The sequence below is a fragment of the Macaca mulatta genome, chromosome 1, assembly GCF_049350105.2.
Source record: "Macaca mulatta isolate MMU2019108-1 chromosome 1, T2T-MMU8v2.0, whole genome shotgun sequence".
Classification (NCBI taxonomy): Eukaryota; Metazoa; Chordata; class Mammalia; order Primates; family Cercopithecidae; genus Macaca; species Macaca mulatta.
In genome coordinates, this window is record NC_133406.1 from 86081187 (window position 1) to 86104559 (window position 23373).

The following is a 23373-nucleotide window of genomic DNA, read 5'->3' on the forward strand; positions in this document are numbered from 1 at the left end:
CCTGCACACCTTGCCATATCAGGCCCTCAGCGGGGGTCCCTGGTACAAAGTGGCACAGGTGGCCAGAAGTTGGCCCTTCAGGGAGCGGGTGTGCAGCCCTCTGTCCTGACTAATGGGCAGGCTGGAGGTTGAAGTTGACCCAGGAAAGTGGGTAAACATTGAGGCTCTAGGTAAATCCACGCACAGCCAGAGCCAGTGTAGCTTGGGACTAGAGGACCCTACTTCCTTATTGTTCAAAAAGTTCTGAGCACTGAGAGTTCATTCCAAGTTTCACCCAAACCCGTCCTGCCACTGCTGCAGCTTTCCCCAGCGTCCCCAGGTGTGAGTCCTCTGCTGCTCTGGGCAGCATTATTTGGTTGTGTGCTGGTTCCAGTGTCGGGCCACAGAGTCCGTGGCAGGGTGAGGGTGGGTGGTGGGGCATTGGGTCTGGTCCATGCAGCCTGTTGCCTCTGTCACCAGAGTGTGTAAGTTGCAGGGCTTCATGGCCCAGGTTTCAGGCAGGGGTTAGGACATTTGCTTGGGGAGCAGCGCTGCCCTTGAGTTCCCTCACTGCAGGGGGTAGAACTGCTGGCCCGCACAGCGCTGAGTAGGAGCCATGGCGGGGTCCTGTGTGTGCTAGGTGTCTGACTCTAGTGCCTCTTTCAGGCCCCGATGAGCCAGAAGAGAAGCCTGCATCAGGTGAGGCAGCCCCAGACGGGCAGGGAGAGGCCAGGTGGCCATGGGTGCTGAGGGCCTGACCCTAGGGCTGACCGCGGAGGTGTGGGTGGCCATGGGCTGGCTCAGGGAGGGCGCACCTAGGAGACAGCCCGGCCGAGGGAACAGTGTGGTGCTGTCCAGGTGCTGGCTGTGGAGAGCCACCTGGGGGCCTGCAGACATCATCGGGGGCCAGGAAGCAGGCGGTAGGGACTGTGCCAAGGTCTCTGCCAGCCACCCTGTGCCCCCTAGATGTGCATGAGCAGCTGGTGCCACCCCGAATGCTGGAGAGGTTCACCCCCAAGAAAGTGAAGAAAGGCTCCAGCATCACCTTCTCCGTGAAGGTAGAAGGTAAGGCATTTCCTGTCCCCTGCTGTGGAAAGATCACCCCTGGGGGATGGGACAGAGGTGCCCCCTCCCCACTCACATCATCCTGAGGGAGGGCCACAGACAGGGCTCCACCTCCAGAGGCCCTGCTCCTGGCGGGGTGCACTTACCACCTCCTGCCCGCCCCAGGACGCCCGGCGCCCACCGTGCACTGGCTCAGGGAGGAGGCTGAGAGGGGTGTGCTGTGGATTGGCCCTGACACGCCAGGCTACACCATGGCCAGCTCTGCACAGCAGCACAGCCTGGTCCTGCTGGATGTGGGCCGGCAGCACCAGGGCACCTACACGTGCATCGCCAGCAACGCTGCCGGCCAGGCCCTCTGCTCCGCCAGCCTGCGTGTCTCGGGCCGTGAGTAGGGGGTGGGGGGGTGGAGGGCTGGGGCATGGGAGGTGGGCACTGGGTAGCTTTGGAGTCTCCTTGGGGCACACTGCCCATCACCACCATCTGGGCTGGGACCCTGTGGGACACCCTCCTTCCTCTTCTCATTCTCTGACAGCACCAGGGAGACCCCAAGACGGGTCAGGCCCTGGTGGTGCTGGTGGTTTTGAGCCTCAGAGTCCCCTCTGGGCCCAGGACCCGTGGGTTCTGCACCGCCAGCTCCAGGGACTTTTCCTGAAGCCCCCTGCATCCTGGGCCTTGCTCAGCCCCTCTGAGGACAGGAGAACCCCTGTTCTCCTCCCATCACTGTTGGGGTGACCACAGGCCAAGAGTGGGATGGGGAGGTGAGCTTGGGCACAGCCCCTGCTCAGGGCTTCGGAGGGACCCAGTCCAGATCTGGAATCAGACGTGCCGGGGTTGGGAGCACCGTCCTGATGGTTTGCCCGGTCCTCCCTGACAGTGTCTAAGGTGGAGGAGCAGGAGAAAGTGAAGGAAGCACTGATTTCCACTTTCCTGCAGGGGTAAGTGAGGGTTGCCCCTGGAGGCTGTTCCAGTCAGGGCCAGGGAGGATGCTCTAGGAGTGAGGGATGGGACAGCGCTGCCCCTGGGAGAACACCTGTCCCAGAGCGTGTCCTGGCTCTGCCCCATGCAGGCCGTGTGGTTTGGGCCAGCTCTCTTCCTTCTCTGCACCTCAGTTTCCCCATTGTAAAGCGAAGGCTTCTGTTGGGCCTCTCTGGTATGGAGCCCCTTTCTCTAGTATCTTGGTCTGTTGTCCCCAGACCCTCTTTTTGTCAGGAGCTTCTGCATAAGGACAGAGGGTGGTGGGGTCCAGCCCAGGCCTCTCAGGACACCCCCTTTGCCCGTTTAGGACCACACAAGCCGTCTCAGCACAGGGGTTGGAAACTGCGAGTTTTGCCGACCTTGGTGGGCAGAGGAAAGGTACAGTCAGGCTGGGTGCATGCCTGTGAGGGGCCAGGGTGATCCCCTGATGCTGGGATCAGGGAGGAGGCTGCCCGGGGGTGGCTCCAGGCCTCAGAGGCCCCTCCTGAGCAGCACAGCACTGAGACACCTCCTCACACAGCCAGGACCAACCCGTGCCTGGACTTCAGGCTTGATTAGTGTCGGAACCATGTCTGATCCCCATGGATCTGGGAGCCTGCGGGGTCCCTGGGCCAGCCCTGGGCACAGAGCTCACATCCAGCGGGCTGTGTAGATACCAGGGTCTGGGTAGAACTCCTAGGTGCTGGGCACTGAGAACAGAGGCAACACAGCCCCGCTTTGGACCCATGGCCCCTTCTGCAGCCTGATGCCCAGGTCTGGCCTCTGCTGACTCTGTCCCCAATGCCCCTCATCCACTGTCCACTGGCAGTCCCCACCATGCCCTCTGTCTCTGGACATTCTCAGCCCGCTGGTCGTGCCTCGGCTTGACACTCATGAGCCAGAGTGACTCCTCATCCTGGCCAGTTGCCACTGGCCTCCCGCCTTGCCAGCCACTGAGTCTCATCATCTCCCTGCTAGACATCAGCACCATGCGGGGGAGGCTTGGCTGTTTGTTCACCATTGGCTCCCAGGGCCCAAGATGGGCCTACAGCATGGGGTGCTTGGTACACATCTGAGGGGCACGCAGCAACCTGAGCAGAGTGTTTGTATCCCCAGGAGAGCCTCTGGCTGCCAAGGAGGCCCTCAGACACCTCTCCCTTGCTGAGGTGGGCACAGAGGAGTTCCTGCAGAAACTAACCTCCCAGATCACCGAGATGGTATCGGCCAAGATCACGCAGGGTGAGGGGCAGCGGCCCATGTGCCAGGGTCACTGGGATGTGTCCGGGGTGTTTGCCCTTCCCCTGAGCCCTGGAAAGCCAGAGGCAGGCCAGGGTGTCATGATCCTTGCACCCCCAGCCAAGCTGCAGGTGCCTGGAGGTGACAGCGATGATGACTCCAAGACACCATCTGCATCCCCCCGCCATGGCCGATCACGGCCATCCTCCAGCATCCAGGAGTCTTCTTCAGAGTCAGAGGACGGCGACGCCCGAGGCGAGGTGGGCAGCTGGAATCCTCTGGGAGCAGGGCAGGGAGAGGCCCTGACCTTCCTGAAGAGAAGGTGAAGGGTGGGGAGGGGCTCAGAGGCAGGACTCCCATGGGACTTTAGGGAGGTGGGACCCCAGCAAGTTGCAGGAACTGGTGAGAACAGGATCTTCTCCACACGGCGTCCTGTGGAGATTTGCCTTCCTGGAGAGCCATTTGTTTAGTTCATTCATTCGCTCCTTCATTCCTTCAAAGGAGAAAGTGTCTCAGGCCTCCAGTGTACCAGGCACCCTGTTAGGGCTTGGAGTGGGTGTGGAGACGGGGAGAAGGTAAACAAGTAACTGAGTGTAGGCAGTCCAGGCCTGGAGACCCCAGGGCTGTGGTGACCTCTAGGGGTGGGGGTGGGGCAGGGGAGGTCTCTCACATTCCTGCTGTTCTGTGTGGGACAGGAACCAGGCGTGTGCATGCTGACTGGGGATCCCTGCCCTGTGGCTCGGGATCTCGGCAGGCCCAGCTGGCACCTCCCGGGTCTCACCACTTTAGCACCCCCACCCCCCTCTCAGATCTTTGACATCTACGTGGTCACCGCCGATTACCTGCCCCTGGGGGCTGAGCAGGATGCCATCGCACTGCGGGAAGGCCAGTACGTGGAGGTCCTGGATGCAGCCCACCCACTGCGCTGGCTCGTCCGCACCAAGCCCACCAAGTCCAGCCCCTCACGGCAGGGCTGGGTGTCACCAGCCTACCTGGACAGGAGGCTCAAGGTACCTGAATGGCCAGGCAGGAGGGGTCCTCAGGGGTCCTGGAGGCCCCAAGGAGGGGCGTCCCAATTTGAGGGGCGAGAGCCCAATCCCCATAGGGCAGGGCCAGAGTTCAGCACCCCGACCGGAATACTCCTGTCCCTCACCAGCTGTCACCTGAGTGGGGGGCTGCTGAGGCCCCTGAGTTCCCCGGGGAGGCCGTGTCTGAAGATGAATACAAGTCAAGGCTGAGGTGAGTGCCTGCTGGGCTGGAGGTGGTGGCACTGGCATCCCACTGACTGGACAGTCTTCCAAAGAAGCTGGCCGCTTGCCCTGGCTCTGGGTCCAGGCCCTAACCCTGGAGGTCTTGGGGTCATGGCTATGCTGATTCCTCTGCAGGGGCCTCTGAAACAGTGCTCCTGTGTGAGCCTATCAGGGACAGGTAGGGGCCAAGGACAGCAGAGCAGGCCCAGAGCTGCCTGGGTTCCCGCAGCTGCCCTCCCAGCCTTGTACTGGCAGGACCCATCTGGGTGGCTTCCTGGTGTTGGGACCGGCCTTGTCCGAGAGGGAGCCTCTCTCCACCTGCTCTCCCACTTCCTGTGAGCAGGCGACAGGCTGCGCAGCAGGAGGTGCTCCCATTTAGCAGCTGAGGGAGCGGGAGCCTCGTGGCCCACAGTCCCTGCACGGGAAGCAGGAGCTCCGTGGTCCCTTATGGCGGCCCCCTCCTGCCCAGCTCTGTGATCCAGGAGCTGCTGAGTTCTGAGCAGGCCTTCGTGGAGGAGCTGCAGTTCCTGCAGAGCCACCACCTGCAGCACCTGGAGCGCTGCCCCCACGTGCCCGCAGCTGTGGCCAGCCAGAAGGCAGTCATCTTCCGCAATGTGCGGGACATCGGCCTCTTTCACAGCAGGTGGGTGGGTGGGGCCACACACACACGTCCATGCATAGACGCACTGTAGGGCCAGGCCTCGTGCAGGTGGGTTGGAGCCAAGGAGGGAGAGAACCTGTGCTGACTTGATTTATCCCTCAGCGCACTTCCCCTCAGAAACCCAGACATGTGTACCTGGCTTACTCATGGGAAGGCCTGCGGTGCACCAACAGCTAACTGGCATGTGCGCAGGCCCACTTGCATGCACACCCTCACACGTGTGCACACATGAACACACACATGTGTACAGGTGCAGCCTTTAACACCATATACCCATGTGCATGGCACATGTGCACATCTGTAAATGCACACACATGCACACAGTACACACATATACCCATACACATGTGTACATCACCTGTGTGCCCACAGTGCATACCTATAGACGTGTGTACACATATATGCCTGTGTACATGTATACATGTTATACACATGGACACACATATGTACATGTTTCCACACTATTTTTGCACACCTATGCATATGCACTTCTGCACATATGTGCACATCCAGCATGTACATGCACATCCTTTCATCTTAACACTTGAATACATTCACACATGCATATAACACAGCATCTCCTTCCCCCACCACCTGCCTGTGTATGCAGCCACATGTGCTCATACACATTTACATGCATCCACAAATGTGCATGCCCACATACATGTACACATGTAATATTCCTGTGAGCTTTCATACACGGCACACAAGCACTTCTTTGCATGCCCACACATGTCTGCATGCATACTCTCACAAACCCCAGGAGCCACAGGCCCCAGCCCTTGTGCAGGGCCAGCTTCCTCCCAGAGGTGAGGGCTCAGGGCCAGGCTATGGGGCTCAGGCTGAGTCCTGATGCCATCCCCCTTCACAGCAGCTTCCTGCAGGAGCTGCAGCAATGCGACACAGACGACGACGTGGCCATGTGCTTCATCAAGAACCAGGCAGCCTTTGAGCAGTACTTGGAGTTCCTGGTGGGGCGCGTGCAGGCTGAGTCGGTGGTCGTCAGCACGGCCATCCAGGAGTTCTACAAGGTGCCCATGCCTGAGCTCATGGACTCCTGAACCTCTGTGCCTGCCCTTGGCTCCCTCTGAAGGCTCACTGAGCCCAGGCATCCTCCAAGGTTCATCCTGGCCTGCCCACATCAGAACCTGCGTTCATCCCCGACCTTGCCACTGCCCACAGCCTCCCTGCGGCCCCCTTGGGCCTCAGTTCAGAAATGCGGGTGGAGTTGCTTCTGCAGCCCTGTGCTCCTGGGCAGGCCACTTCAGCAGCCCAAGTCCTGTGCTTGTCACCTGTCAGTAGGTGATGACAGCTGTCACCTGGGGTGCAGGTGGTGTGTGCACCCTGGGGACCCACCCTCCAGCTCTCAGGGACACAGCCATCGGGGGCCTTGCATTCCTGCCCTAAAATCCACCCTCCTGGTTCCCACAGAAATATGCGGAGGAGGCCCTGTCAGCAGGGGACCCCTCTCAGCCCCCACCGCCACCTCTGCAGCACTACCTGGAGCAGCCGGTTGAGCGGGTGCAGCGATACCAGGGCTTGCTGAAGGTGGGCACCACCTCCCCTGCCCCACCTCCTCTGCCCAGGCTGGGTCTTTTGGGGTCCAGCCTGTGGAGCAGTCTGAACCCTGACCTTCGCCCCGGCCCCAGGAGCTGATCCGCAACAAGGCGAGGAACAGACAGAACTGCGCGCTGCTGGAGCAGGCCTACGCCGTGGTGTCTGCCCTGCCGCAGCGTGCCGAGAACAAGCTGCACGTGTCCCTCATGGAGAAGTACCCGGGCACCCTGGAGGCCCTGGGCGAGCCCATCCGCCAGGTTGGGGAGGGGCAGGGGCTGGGGCCGGGAGATGCGTGTGAGGTGGGTGGATATTGGGGTGTTGGGGGCTTGCATCTGGGGCTGCCAGAAAGTGGGGATGTGTGCATGAGTTGGGCAGGGCACTGGGTACTTGGGTGGCTGTGGGGTCTGCACCTCTGAGCAGTCTGGCCCAACACAGGCTGACCGCAGTCTACACCCTCCCCCAGGGCCACTTCATCGTGTGGGAGGGTGCACCAGGGGCCCGAATGCCCTGGAAGGGCCACAACCGTCACGTGTTCCTCTTCCGCAACCACCTGGTAATCTGCAAGCCCCGGCGAGACTCCCGCACCGATACCTTCAGCTACGTGTTCCGGAACATGATGAAGGTCTGTGGGCTCCTGGCTGCTGGGCGTGGCTCCCTGTCCCTCAGCTCCGGGGTGGATGCCGGTGGCCACGCCTGCAGCCACTGGTCCAGGGTGGCCTGAATGTTTCCTCATCGAGTCCCACATCTGTTGAGTATGGTCAGCCCGTGTCCCCATCCCTGTGCTGACACCCTCCCCTACCCACAGTTGAGCAGCATCGACCTGAATGACCAGGTGGAGGGGGATGACCGTGCCTTTGAGGTGTGGCAGGAGCGGGAGGACTCGGTGCGCAAGTACCTGCTGCAGGCACGGACAGCCATTATCAAGAACTCGTGGGTGAAGGAGATCTGTGGCATCCAGCAGCGTCTGGCCCTGCCTGTGTGGCGTGAGTGTCCACCTCCCCGGGGACCCAGGTGGCTGAGCCAGGATGGGGCACCCAAGCCTGTTCCTGCAGCTGCACAGGTCCCTACCTGGGTGGGTGTGAGGGGTGGGCTCGTTCCTAGGACAGACGGCTCAACCAGCCTGTGGCATGTGATGGCTACAGCCTCATGGGGAGCCCCTGGGCTGGGTGTTGGATTGGCCCTGACCCAAGGTCGGGGATACCATGGGGGCCCCAAGCTCAAGGCACCCACCCAGATCATGTCAGGGGCTGTGAAGGGCCTGGCAGCCCAGGGTCTGCTTCCTCAACTAGAACAGAATCTTCCCCCGAGCCCCCACTGCTCTCTGTTTAACACACACCTGCCTCACTCACCTGACTCTGGATGGGGACCTTGGATGAGGGGCAACAAAGGACAGTCCCCATAGTGGCCACACCATCAGATGTGGGGCTCGTGGTGCAAGGCAGATGACCTGCCAGGTGCACCTGGGGGTGCCGCAGCCCAATGTCCCCCCACAGAGTACTCAGGGCTGTGTGTGTCCTCAGGGCCCCCGGACTTTGAAGAGGAGCTGGCTGACTGCACAGCGGAGCTCGGTGAGACAGTCAAGCTGGCCTGCCGCGTGACAGGCACACCCAAGCCTGTCATCAGCTGGTACAAAGGTAAACCCCGGGGCCGGGGGCTGTGGCCTTCCTGTCCAAGATGCTGGCCCTGCAACAGAAAAGAGCCTCCCGAGAGAAACAGGCTGTGAGGGCTGGGGACCCAGTATGGGATTTGGCCGGGAGCCTGGGGCACGAAGGACAGGCCTCATACGTTCACTTGCCACCTGGCTTCCAAATCAAAGGCAGCATGGTTGGGGACACGGAGATGCCGAGACATGGAGAGGAGGGAGTTCAGTGAGGGGACTTGGCTTTGCAAAGCTGCTAGTCCCATAGTCAGGGCTGATTGCAGCCAAAGGGCCCAGGTTAAAGTAGCTGCTGGGAGAGCTACCTGGGGAAAGGTCCAGGTGGCACTAGGCATGAACTTCCAGTTGTCCCCTCCCGGGGGCATCATTTCTGCCAGTGACAGCATGTGATGACATGCACAGGGTGGTGCCAACCAGGTGCTTCCCTGGCTATGGTGTCCAGGGTTTTGCAGGCTCAGCCATGGAATCGTGGCTCACTGCTCTGTGGTGGGCCTTGGGCTCCAGCCCTTCTGGAAGCCAAGCTGATGCTGTATGGCCCAGGGACCCCCAGGAATCTCAGAAATCTCACGGTCAGCATAGATGATCCCATGTGGCCCAGGGCTCCCAAGGAGAACAGATGCTTTTACCAGACAGGATATCCCAAGGGCCTGAGATCACCTCCTAGGAGCTGCAGACTTCTCCCTGGGGAGCTGTGCTGGAGCCATGTCGGGTTTGAGCAGCAGAGGGACACAGTTTGGCTCTGTCATCTGTCACCTTGGCTGTAATGCCAGGAACCTGCTGGGGAGGGCCAAGAGGGGACCTGGGACACCAGCCTGGGAGTCATCGTGCTGGAGCTGGGGACCCGGGCTCAGGGATGGCTGTGGATTCCAGGGGTGTGTTGAAGGCTGAGCTGGCCCGATTTGCTGATAGGGTGGCTGGCTATGTGGAAAGAGCTTGGCATCCAGATGTGCACACAGTTGGGGCTGGACATCCACCAGGGTGGTTCCGTTTGCAAAGGTAGAAGGCTGGGGAGAGGCACGATGGTGTGCAGACGGGGCTGGGTGGGAGGAAGAAGCACCAGGCCTGGGAGGACCCTGCAGAGTCAAGGTGCCTGCAGTGATGCTGGCAGAGGGGCCGAGGGGTGGTCGGAGAAGTACAAGTAAGGCTCAGAAGAGGGATGTGGCCGGAGGCGACGAATGGGACATTGTCAGCTCACAGAGCATCTGACCTGCCAGTTGATGCAGACGCAGAGTGCATGTGGAGGGGGTGAGGCCCAAGCACCCAGGCTTGAGAGCCCCCACTTCCAGAGTCTGCAGAAATGAGGGGACGCGAACCCAAGGGAAGGAGCGGCCAGGGAAGTGGGGGCCCAGGAAGCCAGCCAGGGAGAGGCCAGCAGGGAGTGGGCAGGGGCATCCAGGGCTGCCAGGGTCCCCATTCTACCCTTCACACATGTGCAAGTCAGCCTGTCACGGTTTACACACGTACACATTACACACACTTGCACACACACGTACATAGAGACACATACAGAGATACATGCTATGCACTCATGCATATGTACATACACACCACATATATATGCATTACACACACATATACATTAACACTATATGTGTAATATACGTAGATGTACACCACACATACAGATACTACACATACATGCATAGTATACAATACATATACACAAATACATACCATACACATGAATATGTACATAGATACACATTATACAGGTACACATGCATGCACACACACCACATGCACATGCGTCATGCACAAGTGCACACTACATGTGCCTATACAACTACATAGATATATACACAGATACATGCAAACATGCACTATACACATAGATACATGCACATTACACACAAGTACATACTTTACATATGCACACACACTTTATACATAGCTACACGTACATGTATGCACACACTACACATATATAAATATACATATTAGAGACCACACATATGTGCACACGTAGATAATACTGCACACATATACATATGTACACAGCCACATACCATACACAATACACATGCACAGATACATGCAACACACATGCATGCTACACACATAGACACCATATATTTATATTCATAAATACTACACACTCGTCTGCATGCATACATACACAGTACACATATATACACATAGACCCACCATACACATAGGTACACACAAGCATACGTACTACACACATATCTGCATGTAAACATGCACAAATGCTACATATACACATATATACATGTATAGTTATTTGCACACACACAGAAGACACAAGACGTCCAAGACAGAAATGATTCATCATCAACATGAAGCAGCAGCCAGAACAGGCTCTTGCCACAGCTCTCAGGGGTAGTGTGGGAGAAGCCTGCACATGCATGTGCTGCACCATGGATTTCAGGGGCTGCATCTTATCACCTTGGGTGTCTCCAGGGAGGGAGGCATCTCTGCTCCACTGTCCTGGAATGTCTGCTTGTGTGAGCACTGCTGTCTGGAGCATCTGGGCTGCAGGAGCTGGCCAACCACGGGGCATTGTGCCCCAAGAGACCCAGCTCCACCCTATTTCCACAGGCTCCAGCCGCTCGGGGATTTTCCCACACTTGTGCCCAGCCCTCAGCCATCCTGGCTAATCTGACTGACGCTGGCTGGTATGTCGTCCTTCCAGTCTAACTCAGGCTGCATTTAATCAAGCCTCCCAGCAGGGGAGATGCCAACCTGTGGGGCTGCCCTGGACCACCCCAAGGCAACAGCCGCCACGTGTGTGGCTCCCACACAGGAAGTCTTGAGAACACAGTTATTGTTTACAATTTGGGGACTCCTAGGAAGGCACACATCAGTACTGACTGATGGTACCTCCCAGATGACCCCCCAGGGGGTCACCTGGGCTGTCAGGTTAACCTCATCTGGCCTGGCTGACTGGCCTCCAAGCCCCCAGTTCAGTCCTTATAACCTAGTGCTGTTCTGGTGTTGCAGGCACCATCCAGGCACTCAGCCCTTCCTGTTCTCCCTGTCCACAGCAGCTGGGCCCGCAGGTCTGCCCATGACTGAGGACGGGGCTGGAGAGGAAGGACTCTAGGGAGTTTTGCCTGGGTGTGTTGGGAGGGGCCATCCCGGTGTCCACTGGTGAGAGCTGATGAACACAATGGCTTGGAGGGCTGCCCTGGGATACTTCTGGAGGAAGGCTCGGATGGGTCATTAACGCCTGCTCCCTGGGGTCTTAGGAGCTTCCCTCCTGCCACCTGTCCAGACCTCTCCTCTGGGAGGTTAGGTTCAAGAGGAACAAAATCTTTTTTATCAAAGCCTGCCAGAAGCCAGTTGAATGCCCTGAGCCCCGCTCCCTTTGGACCAGGCTGCCACCGAGGGTTGGTCATGGCAGAGCCTGGGTTTCCCTGTGGATGGAGGACCTCCCCTTTCCCTCGCTTCCTAACCACCAGTAGGCAGCTTGCACGAGAGAGCTCCTCTCTGGGGACAGCTGCCTTTGGTGACTGGACTGCCTTCCAAAGGTCTGTAGGGCAAGAGGAGGTGGGCACAGTCAGACTGCCATCCCCTTGCTGAGTGGCTCTTGTGGTAGATGTCATAGGACATCAAACTGCAGGGGGTGTGCGTGGCACACGCCTTCATGGTGTGGCTGGAGACCCAAAGCAGCTTCATAGCAGGTAGGCCTCCACAGAGAGCCTGGAGAGGGACAGCTGGCCTAGGGGCCATGCAGAACATTCCCCTTGGCCCTCCGCAGGTTCGCTGAACAATCAGCTTGCAAAAGGCAAACAGATAGGAGGAAAGGCAGACACATTTATTGAATGTGTAGACACTGGATCCTTCAGAATGAAGACCAAAGACCCAGAAGAAGCTGTCTATTTTAATGCTTAGGTTCCATAAAGTATGGACAACTGTGCTGAAATAGGATTGGGCAAATAGGGTTGGATCTAGTGAGAACAGACTGAGTGGGGACATCCTGCTATGCCTGTGTGTCTGGATTCTTCTTGGCCTTCTGAGCAGTGTCCTTTCCTTCTGAGTGAGAAGCAGGACCCTTGCTGGAATGGGGGTCTTGCATCTACAGCCAAACAAGGTAGGTCCGATCATTTCTTCATGGCCAAGTTTTACACAGAAAGATGGAGAGAAAATCGGAGTCCTATTTTTAGGCTTTGTGGCTGGCTTTAGAGAAAAAGGTGTTCTGGTTTCTATGACCCGCCTTGGGGAAGAGGGATTCTAGTTTCTATGGAAGCCTGGGAGGAGAATGAGGGGCTAGAGACAGGAGAGGAGGAGAAGGTCAGAGAGAGAATTTTGCTTCTGTGGCTGCTTGGGAGGCCCTCATTTTGGGGTCTTGTTTTCTAAACCCCAACACTGGGTTCATAGGAGCAGTCTGCCAGGATGGAGAGTGGGTTCACCACATGCAATGTGTTCTCCTCTCCTGTAGGCTTGAGAATGTCTCTCCAGAATGTCCTCAGTCTGACATGTGATGTAGATTCTGCGTCTGTACCCTGCCTATGGTGGGGCTCAGTGAGGTGGTGTCCTGGGGGCTCTGCACAGGAGCCTTGGCAGTCTGGCCAGGGTGTCCCCATCAGCAGCCTTGATTCACTTCATTGTTCATTGCCCCAGGAAGAGGTGTCTTTAACCTGCCAACCTATTTAAAATTATCTCTGAGCCTGGCATGGTGTCACATGCCTGTGATCTTGGCTGTTTGGCAGGCCATGGCAGGAGGAGTCCATGCACTCCCTGCCGTGTCCCCTCTGCCTTCCCTTGGGGGAGTCTGTCATCTCGGGGAAGTTGCTTGAGCCAGGAAAGGATCTGGTATAGAGGGGATGGAAGGGGTTAGAGGACAATGACAGAACAAGACACACCTCCGTGGCTCAGCCAACCATGGAGGTAGGACCCTGTCTCTACCGCAAACACATAGATCCCCTACTGTCACCCCCAGAAGAATGGAAGGCCAGCATGCTGGATGCAGGAGGCTGCTCCACAAGACGCCCAAGCTGTGGCTATTCTTCCTGAGTGCGGGCTTGGTGCCCATCCTTTCCCTTCCTAACCAGCCAGAGCTAGATGGGCTGAGCCCTCTCCTGCCTCACCCATCGTGGCTGCTGGTGGCCCTACCCCAGCACTCAGTTCAGGCATGAGTGTCCGTGGCTGTGGTCTGAACAGGGTCGGAGTCTTCCTTCAGATTCAGCACTGGCTCTGGCATTTATTGTGAAGTGGTTGAACTGAGGCTGAACCAGCAAAGTCCCTGGCAGGGACTGGAGAAAGAGCGCCAACCAAGGCACCGCCCAGGTGTCTGTGTTTGAACCCACTCCTCAGTTCTCAGACTGCAACTACCTGCCTAGTTTCTCTCCTTAGCAGGGCAACAAAGTAGAGAAAGAGATCCACAGGGCCACTTCTTCTTTTCCTTCCAGAAGGCCATGCCTCTGACAGTGTCACTTCCCTGTCTCCAAAATTGTAAATCAAAAACTGTGAAGGGCCCACAATTTTACCCCACTTGCAATCTTGCAAGCCAGCCTGATAGCCAGATGTAGACAAAAGACACAAGACTCATGGGTCAGAGACAAAGACTTTTTACCAGCAGTGCCTCAGTGTCTCTCATCATTGCCCTCACCCGTTTCTGTGAGGAGGCGATGGAACCAGGTGTTAGTTGCATGCAGGGGTTGCCCCACGAGAGAGAAATCTTGAATCTTAGGAGACTTGGAGCTCTTTTTATGGGGCTGCTGGTACATCTGCCCATGCTTCACTCCAGAGATAGTGGATGACTTCCTACCCTGGGATGCAGAAATGTCTCCCAGGAAAGGAATGGAAGGGTTTTGTCTCTGTTGCCCTGGAATACAGCCAGGCAGATGGGCATCTTCTGCTTCACTCTCCTTACTTTCTTCTCTACTCTCTTCTTCTTCTTCTATTCTAAACCTGGCTGTGAGTGCCTTTGCTCAGAGGGTTGAAATGTGGAATCTGAATTCCAGGGAGAATTGTTTTCTCACAGCAAGATGAGGACAGAGCTGCTGGTAGCATGGCGGCCCTGACTGCTGGTAGCTTTGGGGGAGAGAAATGGAGCCTAGGGGATGGGCTTAGTGGGGATGGGAAGAGATGCCCTGGAGGGTGTGAGCACAGCTCCTTTCTGGAGTTGCCATAAAGGGGTGCAGAGATCTGAGGTGGTAACTAGAAGGTTTTTGAAAAAAAATTATTTAAGATTATTTCTGAGCTGGGTGGGGTCGCTCACACCTATAGTCCCAGCTACTCAGGAGGCCAAGCGGGGAGGATCGCTTGAGCCCAGAAGTTTGAGACCAGCATGGGCAACAGAGTGAGGCCCTGTTGCTACAAAAAGTTAAAAAAATTAGCCAGGCATGGTGGCGCACCTGAGGCGGGAGAATCACTTGCGCCCAGAAGGTCGAGGCTGCAGTGAGCTGTGATCGCCGCACTGCACTCCAGCCTGGGCAACAGAGCAAGACTCCACCTCTACAAATATATATATGTATGTGTGTACGTGTGTGTGTGTATAATGTGTATATATATATATGTGTGTGTGTATATATAATATATATCTCTTATAGTTCTATACAAATCATAAGTTAGTGCTGGTTGTGACCTTTGTGATTTAAGCAATCTGTGGGGCACACCCGACACTATTGGAATGTGAATCGATGCTGTTTTGTATATTTAGACATTATGTGGGAAGGAGTTCTCCACAGTGAGAGGCCGTGCCTTCTGGTCCCTCACCTGGGAAGGAAGCATGCCTTGGCCAGAGAGGTGTAGTCAGTTGTGTGTTCATACCAAGGTGATTTACTTCACATTCTTCAGTCTTCAGATATTCGTATTAGAAGGCTGTGCATTTGGAGGCATGAGGATGTGGCCTGGGAGAGGAGAGTGGAGCTGGGGGTGAGACTTTGGGCTGCCGTGTTCTCCGCAGGAGCAGGTGCAGGGAAAGAAGGCATGGAGGGCTGTGGGCAGTGATTTTGAGAAGGGGCTGCAGGCCCTAGGCTGGGCAGGCAGGGGTGAAGAGGGGATCAAGGTGCTGTGAGCTGGGGTGCAGTCAGTGTGTTAGAGGTCCTCAGAACATTGCAGGACTGCTGAGAGCTGAGGTGACCAAGGACTCAGCTGCCCATAGGGGATGTCCTCTGTGGGGCTCAGGTCCCTTGGCCTGCCCCCTGCCTCTAGCTAGTGTCCAAGGTGGACAGAGAAAGAGAGACAGAGTAAGAGACAGAGACACAAAGAGACAGAAAGGCACAAAAGGCACAGACAGAAAAACAGACAGATAAAGACAGACGTGGAGTCAGAGACAGACACAAAGGCAGAGACAACAAGGAGACAGAAAGAGAGACAGAGACAGAAAATAGAAACAGACACAGAGATAGAGACAAAGAAAGAAGCTGAGTCCGAGACAGACGAAGAAAGATGGAGACAGAGAAGCAGAGACAACAGAGAGAATGGGAGCTCGTGTCAGCCTCTCCCTCCAGAGTTGCAGGTCAACCTGGAAGCTGGACCCGGCAGGGAGCCCGTGCCTGGCCCTTGTGCTGCAAGTGTGGCCCCTCCGTCCCCTCCCCGACCATGACTGCAGCCCCCAGGCCAGGCCCAGCTTCTCCCCGCTAATGGAGTGAGCCCCTGGGTCCCCACCTGAGTGATGGCCCCCGCTTGTCCTTTCCAGATGGGAAACCAGTGCAGGTGGACCCCCACCACATCCTCATTGAAGACCCTGATGGCTCATGTGCCCTCATCCTGGACAGCCTGACCAGTGTAGACTCGGGCCAGTACATGTGCTTCGCGGCCAGCGCCGCTGGCAACTGCAGTACCCTGGGCAAGATCCTGGTGCAAGGTTAGCCTGGAGGCCTTCCTGGGGGAGGAGCCACCCTGACCCTCCCACCATGGCAGGCCCAGCTGCGGCGGGGTGGTGGGACAGTGGGATGGACATCCAACCGTGTTCTGAGGGGATCACTGGGGGCTCATAGAGGGCACTGGGAGGGGTGGGGACCCTGCAGCCCCTTCCCTGGCATCAGCCTCAGCTCCGTCATGGCATCTCTATGTCTCTCTGTATGTCTCTGTGTCTGATGCACTGTGTCTATTTCTGTCTTTGTCTGTCCATGTCTGTATGTCTCTCTCTCTGTCCTTTGATCTCCGTCTCTGTCACCCTGTGTCTGTATGTCTTTCTTCTGTTTCTGTCCTTCTGTCTCTGTTTGTCCATCTCTATCTATGTGTCTCTCTGTCTGTCTATCTTTCTGTCTCTGTTTCTCCATCTGTCTCTCTGTCTCTGTTTCTTTATCTCTGGTCTCGATGTCTATGTCTCTCTCTCTCTTTCTGTCTCCATTTATGTCTCAATTTCTCTTTCTCTGTCTCTTTCTGTCTGTTTTTCCATCTCTGTCTCTTTGTCTCTCTCTATTTTCCTCTCTATATTTCTTTCTCTGTCTCTCCTTCTCTATCTTTATCTCTCTCTGTTTCTCCATCTCTGTCTTTCTGTCTCTGTGTCTCTTTCTTTGTAAGTCTTTGTCTCTGTCTCCATCTCTATCTCTATGTCTGTCTCTGTCTGTCTGTCTCTATGTTTCTATCTCTCTCTCTCTCTCTCTCTGTCTCTTCCCTCCACAACCCCACAGTCCCACCACGGTTCATGAACCAGGTCCGAGCCTCGCCCTTTGTGGAGGGAGAGGATGCCCAGTTCACCTGCACCATCGAAGGCGCCCCATACCCGCAGATCAGGTGGGGCCCAGGCCTGCCTGGGGATGGGGCATGAGGGGGCCGGCTCCCACCTGGAGCATGGGGCACGGACCATGTGTTCCCGTGTCAGGGCTGGGCTGGACATGGACACTGACCTTCAGCTGAGAATGGGCTTTGTGGGGCTCTGGTTCATTCTGGATGTGGGACACCCCTCAGCCAGGAGGACACGGCCAGGCTGTGTCTTGGCTTCTGGAAGGGTGGGCTCTCTGAGGACCCCTGGGGTCTGAAGGCAGGACAGCTGGGTCGTGAGCACAGGTAGCACAGCCGGGTTTGGCCCTGAGACAGGACATAGGAGGATGTCGCCGGCGGGGTAGAGCATGGCCCGAGTCCTGCCTGCCTCACGTGCCCTCCGGGTGGATTCCAGGTGGTACAAGGACGGGGCCCTGCTGACCCCTGGCAGCAAGTTCCAGACACTGAGTGAGCCTCGCAGCGGCCTGCTAGTGCTGGTAATCCGGGCGGCTGGCAAGGAGGACCTGGGGCTCTACGAGTGTGAGGTGAGAGGTGCAGGAGTGGGGACCTGCCTCGGGGCCCAGGCCATCCGTGCCGGCCATCCTCTGGGGTCTGATTGTGGAGGGGCTTAAGAGCCCAGGCCCTGTCCTCAAGGTGGGGGGCTCTTGGCAGAGGCCAGGGGGCACCATACCCACTGCTACACCCTTCCTTGATGACAGGCCAGAGGCCACCATGCCACTCTCACCCCCCCATCACAGGTGGGGGCCACCATGCCACTGTCACTGTCATCCCTGGCCACACCACTGCCCCATGCCCTGGCCTTATTCTTCCTCTGCCCCGAAGCCTCTCCTCGGCTCCCATGTCAATCTGGATGCCTTCCTTGGCTTCCCTGGCCATTTCAAGGATGCCACTTGGTTTTTGCCTTTGGGGGGCCCGGCATGGCCTCATGAATTTTGTCATTCATGTCAAATGGAGTGTCAGTCATCCAATGTAGCCTGGCCCTGCTCAGGTACCTTTTACCTGTGGAGATGTCCAGCCTACAGGTGGACAGAGCTGCCTTCTGCTCCAGCCACTGTGTCTGCAGGGCCAGGGCAGGGGCTCCCCAGGGTGGGGCCCAGTCCCAGTCCTCTGGCCCTTCAAAGCCTGCAGTGGTTGTGGTGGTCATGGTGGCTGTGTGCCAACTGTAGGTGCCCCAGACCCCAGGCGCTGGCCTCTGTCCAGCTCCTCCAGGGGCACTTGTCTGGCCACCACCCCCCACCATGTAGCTGCTGCTGTGAGGCTGTGGGGAGCCTGCCCCACACCACTCTGGCTGGGGAAACCAGAGACCCAAGTGAGCTCTTGACTTGCACTAATACCATCACTAGCCATGCATGGGGATTTAAATTTAAATTTAAATCAACTAAAGTTAAATCCAAAGCTAGGTGCTGTGGCTCACGCCAGTAATCTCAACAATTTGGCAAGCCAAGGCAGGAAAATCCCTTGAGCTCATGAGTTTGAGACCAGCCTGGGCAACATATTGAAACCCTGTCTCTTAAACAGGGTTTATGTTTGTCTGACTGGTGTGTCATCTCACACCAGTTAGAATGGCAATCATTAAAAAATCAGGAAACAACAGGTGCTGGAGAGGATGTGGAGAAATAGGAACACTTTTACACTGTTGGTGGGACTGTAAACTAGTTAAACCATTGTGGAAAACAGTGTGGCGATTCCTCAAGGATCTAGAACTAGAAATAACATTTGACCCAGCCATCCCATTACTGGGGATATACCCAAAGGATTATAAGTCATGCTGCTATAAAGACACATGCACATGTATGTTTATTGCGGAACTATTCACAATAGCAAAGAGTTGGAATCAACCCAAATGTCCATCAGTGACAGACTGGATTAAGAAAATGTGGCACATATACACCATGGAATACTATGCAGCCATAAAAAAGGATGAGTTTGTGCCCTTTGTAGGGACATAGATGCAGCTGGAAACCATCATTCTCAGCAAACTATCGCAAGAACAGAAAACCAAACACCGCATGTTCTCACTCATAGGTGGGAAATGAACAATGAGATCACTTGAACACAGGAAGGGGAACATCACACACTGGGTCCTATTGTGGGGAGGGGGTGGGGGGAGGGATAGTATTAGGAGATATACCTAATGTAAATGACGAGTTAATGGGTGCAGCACACCAACATGGCACATATATACATATGTCACAAACCTGCATGTTGTGCACATGTACCCTAGAACTTAAAGTATAATAAAAATAAATAAATAAAAGAAAATGCATAGGCAAAAAAAAAAAAACTAAAAAATTACTCAGGCCCAATGGTGCACACTTTTAGTCCCAGCTAGTCGGAAGGTTGAGGTGGGAGGATCCCTTGAGCCCAGGAGTTGAAGGCTGCAGTGAGCTGAGATCGTGCCATTGCACTCCAGCCTGGGTCACAGAGCGAGACCCAGCTTTAAAACATACATAAAACGAAGTTAAGTTCAGTTAAAGATTCGGTTCCCTGGCTGCTCTGGCCCCATGTCCCATGCTCAGAGCTGCACGTGGACAGGGCAGACGGAGAGCATCCTCATCACTGCAGGGGACCCTAGGGCCATGTGGGTCCCCCAGGGATGCTGTGGCTGGGCTGGGGCCCTTCCCCTTGTGGGGGACACACCAGAATGGAGGCTGCCCATGCTCCCAACATGGCCACAGGGAGAGGGCCCTGCCCGTGAGAAGCCTTGGGCTCTGAGCCAGCCCTGCTGTCCTTGCAGCTGGTGAACCGGCTGGGCTCCACACGAGCTAGTGCAGAGCTGCACATTCAGAGCCCCACGCTGCAGGCCCGGGAGCAGTGCCACAGGGAGCAGCTCGCAGGGGCAGTGGAAGGTAAGTCCCACCCCTGTCCTTGCCACCAAGGCAGCTCCCCACGGCTCAGACCCACGCTGGACCCTCACAGGCCTGGCCATGCCCGGGGGGACATGACTCTCACCTTTCCCAGTCAGGGTCTGCTGCCTGGAGGACCCTGGAGGAGGGCTGGGCTGGCATCGTGGGGCAGGGAGAGCCACAGATGGGAGATGAGGAGGCTGCTGCGGGCCAGGCACAAGTCCCAGCCCCTGGCTGGAGGCAGCACCTGTGTGGGCTGGTGGAGTGTGGGCCCTGAGCCCAGAGCCTGAGTGGAGGCTGAAGAGGTCACTCTGGGTGAGCGGGGTTCCCAAAGCCCTGCTGCGGTCCAGAGAGGGAAAGCCTGTGCACAGAGGCCAGGCCTACACCCAGGGCAGCTCGCCGGTGGTGGACAGGAGGCAGTGGGCAGGAGGCAGTGGGGAGGTTGCGGCAGGAACAGTAGGAAGGACGTCTCTGCAGAGGGCCAGGCCACTGGGCCCCAGCTTGGCTCCCAGGAGAAGGGGCAAGTGTCAGGGGCCTGACCCCTCCATTGAGGGTAGGGCTGGTTGTGGAGAGACCTGACCTGGTCTGGGACTGCTCCTGGGTTCCTGGGAGGGCCTTGGGCTGCAGAATGACCTCACTAGGGGTGGAAGGTGATGGGCCGGGGGAGAGGTGGGACACATCACCTCATTCCTCCAGGCTCCCGGATGCTTTATTCAGGGCAGGGCAGCCAGGATGGGAAGGGGGTCATCGGGCATCCGTCTTGGGCTCCCAGTTGGGCTGCCCGTCTGGACAGGTTTTGAGCCTCCTATCACTGGGGACATACAAGTGGAGGCTGGTTCAACACCTGGCGGAGCTGCAACTCTCACTGTGGGTTGGAATACGTGTCCTCCAAGTCTTAAACATTGGCTCCTGCAACCCCACCTCAACTGTCTCTCCCAGTGCCCAGTGTCTGAAAGCCAGTTGCCCATCTGGACCCCACAGAGCTGGGCCATCTTTGATGCCCTCCATGACCCTCAGGGAGACCCCTCCCTTGCTGGGCAAATGTCCTTGTTCCTCAGCCTACACAGTGCCACAGGCACTGGCCAACCCCTGACTGCGAGTGCCCCATGTCTGACGTGTCTCTGGGGGCCCTGTGACCTCCGTCAGCCCCACAACTGGTGGCCACAGCACCACACACAACTGCTTCTGGAGCTGCCAGCACCTCAGCCTCCCATGAGTCTTGTGTCTCACGGCCAGGGAGGTGCCCAGCTGGGACACTGGGACACCCAGTGTCCCAGTCTTGCTGGTGACAGGAGTGTCCTCCACAGTCGTTCACTTGGCTGTCACAACAAATCTCTCTCTGGGTCTGGAGGAGGGGGTGGCAGGGGAGAGAGGCCACCAGTGCTGGACAGGGTGTTGGCACCTCGGCGAGGTGAGAACGCAGGTCCTTGAAGACCCTGAAGCTGGAGCCAACACCTCCCCGCTTCTAACTCCTATCCTGCTGCTTCATCTTTAACCCAGCAGCTCTGCAGCCCGAACAGGCCCTGGCAGGCCTCTGCGGGGTGGGCGCTGCCCCCTTGCTTGTGGATCACGCTGCGCACGGCTGCACTCCTCCCATGGTCGCAAATACTCACTCTGGCCCACAGCTGATCAGGTGGCAGTTTAGGTACATGAATGAAGGTGCCAGAGAGTGTATGGGCCCAGAGGTGCCTGGCTGTCAGCCCCAAGTACGGGGAGGATGAGTGGGGAGGCCCTGGATTTTCCCATCACTCTGTAGTTCCCATCACTGGCCTGCAGGTGGTGGACACATTGGCTTTCTCTGGGGTCAGCTTAGTCTAAACACACAGAGCCTTTTGGTTGGATCTCATTCTCTCCTCCCATGGGCACTCCTCTCTCCAGGGGGAGCCTGTGAAATACACACTTACACATATGTATACGTGTGCATGCACACACATATGCATGCACGTACACACATTTGCACATGTGTGCCCAGAAATGCACAGTACGTGTGGCTTGCAAGTGTACATATAGATGCAGGTAGTCCCTGAAATTCATGTGCTTCTCATCTGAGACAGGTGTAAAGCCTTTCTCCACATGGCAATCTAGCAAAGCAGACGGTGTCCCACCCCCGACCCAGAGCCGTGAGGCCGTGTGCCCCAGGCCACGTTACTTGACTTTTCTGGGCCTCCTGCTTGTTTTTTTCCCTCAGGGTGCTGGGAAGGGTCACTGAGATGTGAAGGTGCTGGTGGCCTGTGGACTGTCCACTGGCCAGCTGGCTAGGGCTGGCAGGCCATCTTTGTGCCCTGATGATTCTGCCTGGGAGCTGCAGAGGAGGAGTCCTTGAGGTGAACTGGAAGGAGGAGCTGCCTGATCCCAGATGCGTCCCATCCCATAGCTGGAACCACAGGCCCCATCCTGCTGGCTCTGGGGAGGGAGGCAGCTAGGAAAACCAAGAGAGACCATGGAGTGTGTGAACTGAGGATGCTCCTATAGGGAGATTTGGGCTGACGCTCACTCGGAGCTCAGCACCCTGCCCAGGCATCCCCTGGGGCTGTTCTTGGCAGGACTTCTGTGGCTTTGTGCCACAAAGCTCAGGTGTGCCACTTTCAGGACTCCAGAGTCCCTCTCTCCTGAGGATTTTTTGTAACAGAGGCCCCAACTGCCTCAGCCTCAGTGTAGCTGCTGGCTCCCTATGCAGCCACAGGCCATGTATTCCCTTCTAGGACTTGGTTTCTGTGTCTGAGAAGTGGGATTGTAGGTCTGACAAATTCACAGGGCTCCCTTGGCACATGGGTTGAAGGAGAAGCTGGGATTTCTGTGCTGGGAGTGTAGGTAGGGTCTTCATTCTCCCCCAGACCCTCGAGACCCTCGAGACCCTGCAAGACCCTCGAGAGGGACAGTGGGTCCTGCCTTCACGAGGGAACACATTGTCCTCAGCCCTCATTCCACAGCCACTCAGGACAGGCATCGTCACCTCCATGTCAGAGACCAGAGAACTGGGGCTCTGAGTAGACAGCCTGCCCAGGGGCAGCTTAGCAGGCGACTATAATGCTGTGCCACTCAGATAGCTCAGCCCCCAGCACTGGCTGGTCTGTAACCCTCGCTATTCCGACTGTTTTCTTTGTAGTCACTGAGCAAGAGACTAAAGTCCCCAAGAAAACCGTCATCATGTAAGTGCAGGCGTGTTCCTAACCTTCCTTCTGACTGCAGTGCCTCCTGCATGCCACTGACCTGCCTGGATCATGCCCGTGTGGCCTAGCCACCTGCTTGCCGCCTGTCTGCTCACGTAACATTCACCCTCTGACTGCCAGCACCTTACAGGTACTTGCAGTTACCTTGCATAGGCACCTTCCCCTGGGGCCTCGATTACCTCCACACTTCACAGCTCTCTCTTCCAGGGCCTCAGTACACTCCATGGTCCCACTATTTCAGCAGAGTAGACTTATTCCACACACTTCACAGTGGTTCATCCAGGGATTCATCAGGTGCTAGGCCTGACAGCTGCTTTCCTCAGTGGGCCAGAGACAGAATTCTAATCCTCAGCACCCTGGG

The 23373-nt window shown here is 56.9% G+C and overlaps 1 protein-coding gene across 50 annotated transcripts in view; it reads left to right on the top strand.

The window, feature by feature from the left end:
* OBSCN (obscurin, cytoskeletal calmodulin and titin-interacting RhoGEF) overlaps positions 1–23373 on the top strand; it is a 165835-nt gene that overhangs the window by 119827 nt on the left and 22635 nt on the right. For 28 of the 50 annotated variants that reach the window (XM_077938815.1, XM_077938831.1, XM_077938823.1 and 25 more), the window contains 20 exons: positions 646–678; positions 946–1044; positions 1210–1428; positions 1919–1979; positions 2327–2397; positions 3115–3237; positions 3355–3494; positions 4044–4244; positions 4391–4473; positions 4954–5127; positions 6017–6176; positions 6577–6693; positions 6795–6959; positions 7166–7324; positions 7508–7685; positions 8223–8336; positions 15966–16133; positions 16906–17008; positions 17391–17520; positions 19734–19845. In XM_077938815.1, the coding sequence (XP_077794941.1) occupies positions 646–678; positions 946–1044; positions 1210–1428; positions 1919–1979; positions 2327–2397; positions 3115–3237; positions 3355–3494; positions 4044–4244; positions 4391–4473; positions 4954–5127; positions 6017–6176; positions 6577–6693; positions 6795–6959; positions 7166–7324; positions 7508–7685; positions 8223–8336; positions 15966–16133; positions 16906–17008; positions 17391–17520; positions 19734–19845 (2610 nt within the window). Of the gene's footprint in view, positions 1–645; positions 679–945; positions 1045–1209; positions 1429–1918; positions 1980–2326; positions 2398–3114; positions 3238–3354; positions 3495–4043; positions 4245–4390; positions 4474–4953; positions 5128–6016; positions 6177–6576; positions 6694–6794; positions 6960–7165; positions 7325–7507; positions 7686–8222; positions 8337–15965; positions 16134–16905; positions 17009–17390; positions 17521–19733; positions 19846–22948; positions 23143–23373 lie in introns of all 50 variants that reach the window. The other 22 variants (XM_077938819.1, XM_077938832.1, XM_077938825.1 and 19 more) reach the window with 8 other exon arrangements.